At 38.5% G+C, this 11,755-nt stretch overlaps 1 protein-coding gene across 1 annotated transcript; it reads right to left on the bottom strand.

Annotated features, from left to right (window-relative positions):
- Window positions 1-737: 737 nt before the first annotated feature.
- Window positions 738-8,624, bottom strand: oxnad1 (oxidoreductase NAD-binding domain containing 1). The gene is made up of 8 exons (XM_053334927.1): window positions 8,501-8,624; window positions 7,554-7,666; window positions 6,974-7,040; window positions 6,763-6,866; window positions 4,643-4,784; window positions 2,860-3,105; window positions 2,587-2,695; window positions 738-2,340 (listed from the first exon to the last, which is right to left on the bottom strand). Exons 2-8 carry the CDS (start codon window positions 7,658-7,660, stop codon window positions 2,183-2,185), a joined length of 933 nt encoding a protein of 310 aa, XP_053190902.1. The 5' UTR covers window positions 7,661-7,666; window positions 8,501-8,624; the 3' UTR covers window positions 738-2,182.
- Between the last annotated feature and the right edge of the window lie 3,131 nt (window positions 8,625-11,755).

Below are 11,755 nucleotides of genomic sequence, written 5' to 3' on the forward strand. Positions count from 1 at the left end.
TGTTGCTACTGTATTTGATGTGTCCTCTTTATATGAAATGAGAGCGTACAAAGCTACACAGTGCAACCTAGAGCAAGTCTATATCCCAAGCCTTAAGTATTATTTTCTTGCCAACTGTTGTATTTTACTACTTTCTTGTAATAGGACTGTTAAAAAAAGGGAGTATTGATTTCACTGGACTTGTCGTATTTTTATATGTAAAAAGTAAACTGATGCTAGGAACAAGAGGAGGAAAAGTAAAAGTACATTAAAGGGTCACTTCACCCAAATTACAAATAAATAAATCGTTTCCAATCTTCCATGCCAATATAATGCAAGTGAATTGAATTTTGAGGTTTTTCCACAATCTGTCCTGTTTACTGTAGATAGTCCCCGTCACTATGAATAGGTTTTATTAGAACTACCTGATTTCAAAGGAATATTTAAAGTAATGAGGACAATATTTAAGAGATGGAGCTGTTGACATTTATACATTTTTCAAAGCTGTGAGAATCACAAATGAAATTCTGTTCACCTCCATTTCATAGCGGTGGAAGACTCTCAGATAGATACCACTACTGCATGTAGAGAGGGAGTATATATTTCTTTGTAGTTTGGATAAATTGACCATAAAAGGCTTTCCTCTTCAGAAATTGTGTAAAGTAGAAATCAGCTATTTATTACTTATTTCCTGGACCACCTGTGTTGTGCGTAAGTAGTGTGACATGTAAGTCTTTACATAAAAGCAGAGGTCAATAAAGTGTTTAAAACAGATTGACTCCATTTCTTTTATTTCTTTTAAATCTCACGTTACCGGCATAAACAGTTTTCCTCATATGAGGAAGAAATGCAGAAACAACTCAAATGAGTCAATAGAGAATCCCCCGCTGAGACACAACAGAAAGAAGCCTGCAACCATCTCCAAGGGATGTTTGGTGATCCAAGCCAATCACAGACCACCTGGAGGTTCCATTACAGTGCACCATGGGATACTCACTCCACCCCGGGATGAGAAAGCGTTTATGGGTATGTGAATGTGTGTGATTGAGGGAAAGCGTGTACGTGAGCTAGGCACTGTGTATGCATGTAACAGTGTAAATGAGTAAAATGAGGACGCTGGCCAACTATGTGTGAGAATTAAATTCTTGCCTCTAAAAATAAACTGAGTAGTGTCAAATTGGCGAGTACACTATACAAAACCATTGCTCATAAATAACAATTCTAAAATCTTCAGCTCTGCAAATAAATAGTTGCTTCACCAATTATATATACTCATTGTACAACATTTCTAATAAAATACATTTCACCAAATTAGAGGTATTTTGATAGAAAATAAATCACTCATTAACACTGTAAAATAGTGGCACAGATTACAACTGTTTGTACTGATCCTTGAAGTCCTAGAGCCTTTAAAGGAGTAGTTCCACATTTTGGGAAATGCACTGATTCACTTTCTTGCTGAGAATTGGATGTAACATTAAAACATGCTGTTTTTAGTATATAACATGATAATTAGTAAACTTTAGAGGTTTTGGTAGGTTGATTTGGTTCTTACCTCTGTATAATGAACTGCAAAGTTAAACTAATTTAACTTATTAATGTGAGTAATCATAATTTTCTCTTCTAACTCTCAGCAAACCGTATTTCCCGTAATGTCAAACTACAGCTTTAAGACAGACTTGTTAAGTTGAATTAATGCATAAACATTCAGGTAAAAACAACTAAACATCATCTATTAATTTGTTCTATGCAGGACCTCAGTCAAGCAAGTTGAAGCTGGAAATTAGATCAGAACTGAATCTGTGTTCATCTGTCACAATATGTCCATCATACACATGGAGGGGACACTGGAGTTGCAGTGAGATGAACAATGGCTTACTAAAAGTCTATAAAGTACAGTCTTTTGTTGTTGATCATAAGAAATAGAACTCATGTACTGTCTTTGTGAGTCAGCTGCTAGCTGAAGAGTGGGCGGTCCCAGCAGTCTATCACAGATCAAACACAGGTCAGGTTTCAGCAGCAGGGACTGGAGGTTGAATTCCCGTAACTACTTAAGCACTCACATCAATGTCCACATCACTGGAATATATCACTGTTTCTTTCCATTCTCAACACACCCAGACCTAAAAAAAAAAAAAAAAAAAAAGGGGGAGCAGGACCCGGGAGAACAACCTTGTAAGTTTCTGGGAGTTGTAGGAGATTCCTACCACCACTTCTCAAAGATGATTCTGTCTTTTGAGAGGCCAAGCTCCATGAGGGTTTTTGAAATGGCTTCAATCATGGGCGGGGGCCCACACAGGTAACACAAAGTCCTCTTTGGGTCCACATGAATCCTCAACTCTGCTTCTGTGATTCTTCCATCTAGGGGGACACAATGGAAGTCAATCAATTAATCAAGAATTGGGTGCTGCTGCACCTCCTCCTTGTGGCATCTGAGGTACCAGTGTGGAGCTTTGATAGTGGCTGTTCTACACAGTGACACAGATTCATCAACAAAGACAAGTCTGTGGTAGAACGTGACAGTCATTCAATCATTTCAGCTTAACAAAGAAAGGTGGATGTGCCTGTGTGTGTGTGTGTGTGTGTGTGTGTGTGTGTATTACTTACCTTTGACAAATGGCTGGAGGTGCGGGTCGACATCCGTGCTTTGTTGCGTGACATGGAAATCACAGGAGACCTTGTCAGGAAAGTCCTGGCATGCCTGTGTGATGGACCTCTGAAGACACAGAAGATAATAAGTATTATATTTGTACTAGTTTGTTTGAAAAAAACTGACACACCTTCATGTGAGCACTGATATACTTCTACCAATCAGCAAGTAAAACCCTGTGTCTTAAAATCCCTCACAGCTAACTCCAAAAACATAATACAAGTACGCACCTTGAAGAGCAGCTCCTGCGTGTTCTTAGCGCTGTAACAAAGATGGGTGGAGCCTATGTTATAGTCTCGCCCGCCTGAGGCTTGGTTGAGATGCAGCAGATCTGTCATGTGCAACAAAATGGAGTACAGGGGGTTGATCCCTACACCGCCGGCCACCAGCAGCAAATCCACAGAGGGATCAGAGGGTGACGGGTCGAAGAAGAAGTCCCCGCCGACACGCATGGCCACGTGGGAGCCCACTGTACACTGAGAGGAGAGCATTCAATATAAAAACAGACTGTGTGAAGCCTGATAACTTTGACATTTGGACTACTGACATCAGCAGCTGAAACACCTTTTTCTGAGATATGATGAATAAATAAATAAATTAATAAATAAACACACTAAATCTTAGACTAGCCTGAGGAAATAGCAAGAAGACACCTTTAAAATCAGGATGCATACACATAACAACCCTGTTTAACAGTACAGGTGAAAGCAATTTCACAAGTTGCACAGAGGATGTCTTTTGAAATCAAAAGGAGCAGAAAAAATGCCTTCATCTGCTTTTGTATACATATGAGAGCGTGTACGCATAATAATGCATGCGCTCTTAATCGCCTATCGCGGTCCCTACACCGTTCCCGCTCGCAGAGAGGAAAACAATATCAAACAAAAAGGATTATCAAACGATCCCAGAGCTGAGAGCTGCACGTCTCTGAACACTCAGGCACATCACACTACTTTCTGTTACTTATTTACACACAGCGGAGTAGCTCAGAGCTATTTATTAGAGACCATCATCAAACAAAGAAGCTGCAAACAAACACGCAGACTACAGAGAGGTTAAGGGGTGCTGAAAGAAAACGTTCTTTATATTCATGCAGCTACTCATAGAGAAGAATATTGAAAAAAAAAGACTTTTTGAAGCTTGGTAGACGAAATATAATGTTACACATTTTGCATTATTTACTCTACGTGGGCTTGCATAGCATAAAGTGTTCAGAATGTCCTGCTCTACACACAGCTACATGGTTAAATACCTGCTCCTCTCAAGTTTTTTAGATTACATTTTACAATTTGGCTTCAGAAATGTTGTCAACTCAATTGAATCGGAGTATGGGCAAAAACATTTAAAAAGGTAGATTATGAAAAAGAAAAGAGCTATTTAAATGTTGAAATGTTCAATCCGAGTTCATAATAACTTCTCAACTTCTGCAGTGTTGGCCAAGAAAGAAGAAATAAAACCAAAAAATTTTGTGAAAGGAAGAAAAAAAAAAAATCAACATTCATGACTGTAATTCCTGACTCATGTTTCTTTTGTTGAACAGCTGATACAATTTGTACAGAACTCCTCAGCTTTCACCTGTGTGTTTAAATCAGTACAGCTATGACTTATACAGGTGGTGCAGTCTCCCTGATTCCTATCAGATAATTGCTTCCTTCCAAGTGGTTCTGATACTTACTAACAAATGACTTGCAAGGTTTACTAAAAATAAAATATAGCAGACTGTGACACAGAGTGAGAAAGAAGGGTGGAGGAAGCCACACCAAGCTGGTGCCTTGCAGCTGAAAACCCGCCGCTAGTCCATCAGCTGACATGATGATATAGATGACAGCTCTGATTGTGAAAGTACCATCTGACTTTTCACTTTCAGAGGTGTAATTCATTTCTTAACACCTGGATGCTCCATTTGTTCCATTTCTGCATTTCTAACTGTATTAATGGGAATTTTCAATATCATAATTGCATATTCAGAATGATGTATCTCCATATCCTTTAGAGAGAGACTGTCCCACTCACTGCGGTGTGAATCCAGTGTGCTGGGGGGTGTTTGCTGTTTTTGACGGCCAGTTCAATGACTCCTTCCCTCTGCAGCAAACCTGGGCTGGAGCACATGGAGAAACCTCCCACCTTCTCCACACCAGGAATGAAGAAGTCCACCCTGCACACAACACATGATTGTCAGATTATTTTGGGCTATTTCGGCTTATGAAGTTTCCCCACTTGCCACAGCAGTTCTTCACTGTAACGTAACAATGCAGGCTAGAAGAAAAAGCTGACTATTCTGATCTCTGAACAATAACTTAATTCAAAAGTAAAAACAAGTTGAACTCCAGGTCAAAGTGTGATTGTAGGCAGAGAAGTGCCCCTTGACCTCAGTGAGGAGGGCAGCCTGTTCTAGAAAGCAAGCAGAACAAAAACAAACTAGAGGAAAGCTGCCTGCTAGTTATGTTTATTCAAAGTGTTGCATCCCGAACTTGCGCCCAACATGGCGGCATCTGTCCATCAGCAGGGAGAGCTGAGTACCCCCAAAGGAAAACAGCAATGCTAAACAGTTGGGCTAATGTTCCACCAACACAATGACCCACTGTTACGCCTGAGAGAGACACTGACTCCACAAGCCTCAGAGGCATCATAAATATGGATTTGCTGTGGAGACACACACATATGTTCCACCCACCTCCTTCTTCTTCCTCTTCTCCTCCTCCTCTACCACCTGGAGACCAACGACTAAACAGTCCTTTTTTCTCAGAAACACTAAAACTCGAGGATTTCCATCTATTTACATTAATTATCAGACACCACGGGGCAACTGGTTGCCAGTTTTACATCTCACCACCGCCCACCTGCAGTATGGGCTCCTGTATGTACTGTATCCAGCATGTGCATGGTGCAGTAATTAACACTGGCGGGCGGCGGCACTGACTGACAGACACAGAGTCTGAAGAAGGCAGAACTTTTTTCTAAGAAACACTTCACTTGCTATCATGATAGAAAGATGTCAGATTGAAAGATTAAGTCAGCTGGAAAAGGCTAAAACATTTCCCAATGTTATACATCAGTAAAATTTAAAAACAAGCATGAATGCAATTCTTGTGCATTCAGCAGTAAACCACAAAAACAAATGAGGACATTTGAGCTTAATAAGCCCATAAAAACTATTTTACAAAAATCTCCAAATCATTCAGAGGATTTGAGTAAATCCTACTTTTGTTTCATGTGATACATCCCTTACCAGCACACTGCCTTCAAATGAAGCAAGACTGTAACTCATGTTTACTGTAAAAGTTTTTAAAGAAATGAAAACCTTAAGGCCTGTGGAGAGAGAAATCAAACACAATGGCATCACCTTGTGGTGACAATGAGCACTACAGGGAATATTCTTTAATATTGCCTGTAGTTTTGGGTGGAAAATAAAACCCACTTGTTAATATTACTAAACATAAGATAAAATGAAATGAAAATACGTTACACATAATGTGTACTTCAGTGGTGGTAATTTGAGAATCTATAGACGAAATCTCAGAACGTATTTCGCCATTTGTTCACAATCTGTAAATCAGTACCTCTGTCTCTGTAGCCATAAGCAAGCAGAATAAAAAAATTAGGCAAACTTGGAAAGCGAGTTCTATTTTGGCAAGGTGCACTTATTGCTTACAAATTAAGTTCTTTTTGTTTTGTGAGACAGAAAAGCTACTACTAGAACTTTTACAGTTTGAGAAAAACTGAGGCAGGTTTCTGATGGCTAAGTGTAACTTATTCACTCTGCTTTTACAACAGCTCAATGTCATGCATGTATTTTCAAATATATATTCTTCAGTTGTTTACTAAAATCTTATTCTTTTACTATGAAATCCACTACGGTGAGAAAATAGAGAGGAGTGCGACAAGTGTACTTATAACAACATTTCTTACAATATGTATGTATATTCATTATATAACAACAGAGCAATTTGACGCTTATAGGTCAAATCATAGTGTTGAGTAACAAACAACCAGGCTGAATCACTAAAATCTATCTAAGTCTTAGTAGTTACCTTAGTCCACTTATTGCACCACAATGTAACAGGTTTAGATTGTTCTGATGAAAAAAGCAAACCTTTAATGAACAAGACAAGACTTAAAATGTGTCTACTCACCACTGTCCTGCTTTAAAGCTGAAGTCTGGATGGACGGCTATTCTCAAGCGTTTTACTGTCTCTGACTCGTTTATGATGCCACATACTTGGGCTGGATACAGAGCCTGTACAGAGTATAGGTATAGGTTAACTGTCAGGATCAGAATTTGATACTGCACAGGTTATGGTTGCAGTCAGGATGAACATATCCAGAAACAAAATATTAACTTACATTTTGTCTGCTGTTGCTCGCTGTCCTCTCTAGATGGTCCATTTGTCTTCTGGATGACATATTTCTTCTGAAAAAAAAAAAAAAAAAAAAAAAAAAGATATTACTTGTCACTTACCCTGAATGCCAAATGTCCCGTTTGAGAATCAGTTAATAGAGACAGCAGCCTCATGTGACAAGAAGTTATGAAAAAGTGGACTTTGCACTTATTGATAGCAAGCTTGAACAAATTTAAAGGGCCGGTTCATCCACATTACAACTTACACCTAATCACAGATGAGTTTGTGTGGTAAATTTTGAGATGTCACTTTTTGGTGCTGCCCTAATACAAAGGAGATGAAAGTAATTCCACTTGTGGTATTCAAAAAATAAAAATAACAAGAATAAAAATGTATGTTGGTGGTGAGTACAGTACAGCCCAGACCCTCTGAACGAACTTTTAAAAACACGCTTAAAAATGATGTGGCATGAGTAACAAATGTCAAAATATAGTTCCTTTATTGCCCACCTCTCAGGAGTGAGCAGCCAGGACAGAAAAACCCCATAAAGAAACAATAACAGGTATATACCATATCAAACCCACCTTTTGATTGAGCTGGCTCCCAGCAGGCGGGAGCAGAGCAGACCGGCGGCGGGACACGGTAGGCTGAAACCTCGGGCAGCGGATACCAGAATGCAGGGGACGCTCATTGCGACCTGTGTGGACAACATGCATGATGTATTGAAGGCTGGTTTGTGGTACTCTAGTTTGTGGTAGGTACCTCGCCCACCTGTAGGATTTTGTCCTGTCGCGGCCACCGTCATATTTTGTCGCGTCATGTGATTGGGTAGTGTGTTGCCATGGAGATTGTAGTTTTCACTGAACTTCCATTTGGTCTGTAACTTAATTTAACTTGTATCTTCCTTGTTTAATTAGTTCTGGACGGGAATATATAAATTATATAATGTAATTAAACAAGCCGGCTGAGGGAAAGGCTCTGGTTACTATGGAAACGATTGACACATTTTGAGCGACACTTATCAAAAGTGTCTAACTTGCCTAAAACCTAAAACAATTACTTGTGAATGTGAGCGAAGACAGCACAGGTTTTACTTTATTACTCTTTAGACTCATATCCTCTAAATTTAAAGCTTGAGTTTCAACCATTGAGCCCTTTTGTGAGCTACCCCTCTCACCACAGACCAAACTCCCCTCAGGGAATGATCGAGTACACCTTTGCCTCCCTGTCAGGTAAATGTTATCCAACACGACATGAAACTGTGACACAGGTTAACTAGAACCACTCTTATCCACTCACCGGTGTGTTTTTAGTAGAAGATGATGAAATGAATAACATGTGTGTCAAACCTTAACCCGTTACTGAGTCGAAAGCGACAACATGTAATATTGAGATTATCTAAACGGAGTCTGGTGTGACCTCTTCCGTCATACGGCAGATGTTTAGCTCACGAGCTAACACACACCGGTTCATTATTAGACAGACACACAATGCTCTAACAAATAACAAGCTGCTGATTCATTATTCTTACCGATTTAAGGCGCCACTCTTTTTGTCAAAAGTTCATATTTTGCTCCGGTATGTTCAGGATAACCTTGGTCGCGTTTAGATTACATGAAGAGTAGCGTTCCTCTACTGTAGCTGCCTTCTTCGTCTTCTGCAGCGTGCGGTGATTCACATCCAATTTGCTGAGGTGTCGCCCTCTCCCGGGAGGTTGTAAAATAGCTTCTAGGTCTACTACACAAATGACTGTTTTCTTTCACACCTGTATCACTCAGATGCATTAATCCTCCAGGAAAAGGTGTACAAAGTGTTTGGGCTTCAGATATTTTTTGATTTAGGTTACCCAGTAACCTCAGTCCTGGTCCAAGTATCTTTTGGCCATTCGATTTTCTTTAAGTATTAAAAAACAAAAAACGAGTGGTTATTTGTTTTTTTCTTTAAAATACAAACGATTAAACTGTAATAGGAGCTGTTTTTCTTTTTCATGGTCAAAAAGGGGTGAGCAGACATTTTTATAATGTTTTGATTTTCTTTTCATATTTAGAATAGTAAAAAACAAAAATCATTGGCAAACAGAAACAAAAAATGACCTGCTTTCTCATGTAGTGTAAAATCATGTGTAAAATGTTTGTTTCTATCCATTTATTATTTGAGATTGAAGTTACAAAATGGAAAACTGCAACTTTTTTGAGGGGCTATGGTGATATTTGTTACTATTTCAATAACTTCACCTGTAAAACATGTGTTCTGATTTCTACCAGTTCTATACAGGATGATATTGTGGGTAACTGAGACCATCCTTTTCTGCTAGGGAGAATATAAACATCTGCTACAAATGCAGCCAGAATGAGTTTTTGGTAGGTAATCATATTACATCTGAGGTGTGTAGCAGTCAAAAAACTACACAGACAAAATATACACAACATTAAGAGGTCTTAAATAATATTTTTAAAAGAAGCAGAGCTGCTGAGAGGATCATCAAATATTAAATAGAAGAGAATGGGATAAATGTATGGGATATGTGCCAGGAGTAAACAGTATGCAGTATGCATTATTTATAATAATAGTAAAACATGTAGGTTCAAAGATCAATGATGTGCATATTAGTCTCATAAATATATATATGTTTCTTTGACATACTGTCACATTAATAAAGAGACATGACAGGAAATACTGGCAACAAATGTATTCAGTGTTTTCACCTGTGAACCCCATTCCTGTGTAGACCCAATATGCAATACCATCAAATGTTAAAAAAAAAAAAAAAAAAAAAGACATCTGGAAATAGATTTAACCCCATCTAGTGGTGAAATAACATGCTTGAGTTGCAGTGAGGTGCAGCTTGAAGCAGAGCTGTAGATTTGTCATTCTGTGAAGAGTTTGCAGTCAAGTTCTCAGTATCTAACCTTATCCAGATTTTGTGTTGCTTAAAACCAATTTAGGGCTACTTACACTGAAATAATAACATACATTCTCTGTTATGAATTTCATCATTGTATTGATATTGCAGAGAGATGAAAAGTATGAAGCTTCATCTTTTTAAAAATGTAGATACACATTTTGTTCTTACAGTTCAATAGGCCAAAAGTTAAATTAAACTAAAAAATAAAAGTTTAAACATTACAACTGCAGTCTGTGGGCTTAGGTGAGGAAGCTGAAATTAATGCAACAGTGCATAAGATCCAAAGCTGCAATAAAATATGAAAAGATACAGTATGAAAAAGTCTATGCAGAGCTCTAACATGGTGGACTGTCTTTCCACTGTCCCCCAATCTTGGGGAAACAAGCTTTTAGCATCATGTCACACTATGTGAGGAGTGTTTATATAATACAGTTTTGATTTACCATAGCCTGTAGTTACATTTTATAATTTCAATTCAATTTTGGAAAAAAATGTAGCAATTCAAGTTCAATCACTTTCCAAACAAAGCTGGGAAAATCTTATCTAACCTTGAAATTAAATGAGCAAAATTCAAGAGGAATGTCAGCAGAATTTGAAATTTGAGTTAAAATAGAAATATCATGACAACAAATTGAGGATATCACTTTTACTACAGTCTCATTTAGGTGATCTAAGAATGAAGTTTGGATATGACTCATGTATGTAGAGGTGTGTGTGAGATCATGGTTGTACAGTATGTTGATGTCTGTGTGCTCTTCTCTCTGAATAACACACAACGATACACACACAATAAACAAAGAAAATGTAACTGTTAAATTCCTTTCTGCATTCCACAGGGTTTCATTTCTAGTCTGCGGAGTGCTGATCATAGGTGAAGCTCAGCTGAGTTTCATCTCAACAGCCTCACTTTATCCACAGTTGAATAACTCAACAAAAAGCACTTGAAGCAAACCGGCCAAACAATGCAATCCTTAAATCAAGCATGAGCACACAATGCAATGCACAGAAACTTGATTCATTAGAAGAATGGAGCTTGTCCTGCTCCACCCAAATTCTTGGAGGAAACAACTGTATTATTTTGTTTGCACAATCCCTTCTATCATTATTAACCTATAAATATATCCGTGGTGACCCAGAACGTACACCTTTATTTACCTGAGAGGTAGTGAGTGTTTAAAGGGTCAATAAGGTCTGTGTTGTCTGAGAAGGCCAGTAAACCAGAGTGTGTGTGTGTGTGTGTGTGTGTGTGTGTGTGTGTGTGTGTGTGTGTGTGTGTGTGTGTGTGTGCGTCTGTGTGTGTCTCGTTACTATCATTAGATACAGTAGCCGCTCACTTCCTTTGAAATGTTTCTGCTAGCTGACTCTACCTGTCCAACTGGCTGCCTCCCTGCCCTCTTTCCCATGGCTACCACAGCTCTGTTCAACCTGTTGTTCAATACTGCACAATGACAAAGAGATTTTCAGGTTTATCATTTCACAATGACTTACTAGACTCATGCGTATGCAGTGCATGGGTAATGCAAACAAATTACTGTCATTACAGACAAAAACTCAAGCATGGGCAGGCGCGTGTATTCTGTACCTAGAGCATCTGAGTCAACACAAATATTTATGCGCAGCTGAATGAGTTGCTCCATGTGTCTTCCTTTGTATCAGTCAATCAATCAATCAATCAGTCAGTCAATCAATCAAAGATATTAATCATGATGAGGCCTTTTGTAGATATTAAAATAATTATTGACATCAGTTAAATAAAATCACAGTTTTAAATCATGTATTTATGGTTCAAAATAAATCTCCAAGTAACTGAAATCCATTCATGTATATTTTTGCATTTGGCAGTCAAAGAATATCTGATATTGACAACAGTACACGTCCGTA

Source organism: Scomber japonicus, chromosome 15 (genome assembly GCF_027409825.1).
Source record: "Scomber japonicus isolate fScoJap1 chromosome 15, fScoJap1.pri, whole genome shotgun sequence".
NCBI lineage: Eukaryota > Metazoa > Chordata > Actinopteri > Scombriformes > Scombridae > Scomber > Scomber japonicus.

What these genes read in the sequence shown, in the direction of transcription:
- oxnad1 (XM_053334927.1), bottom strand. Translation starts at nt 7,660, where the DNA reads ATGAGCGTCCCCTGCATTCTGGTATCCGCTGCCCGAGGTTTCAGCCTA. An exon ending in CACACTGGATTCACACCGCA is followed by an intron (nt 3,106 to 4,642) that starts GTGAGTGGGACA and finishes CTCTCCTCTCAG; the next exon opens with TGTACAGTGGGCTCCCACGT. An exon ending in CGCAGGAGCTGCTCTTCAAG is followed by an intron (nt 2,696 to 2,859) that starts GTGCGTACTTGT and finishes CTGTGTCTTCAG; the next exon opens with AGGTCCATCACACAGGCATG.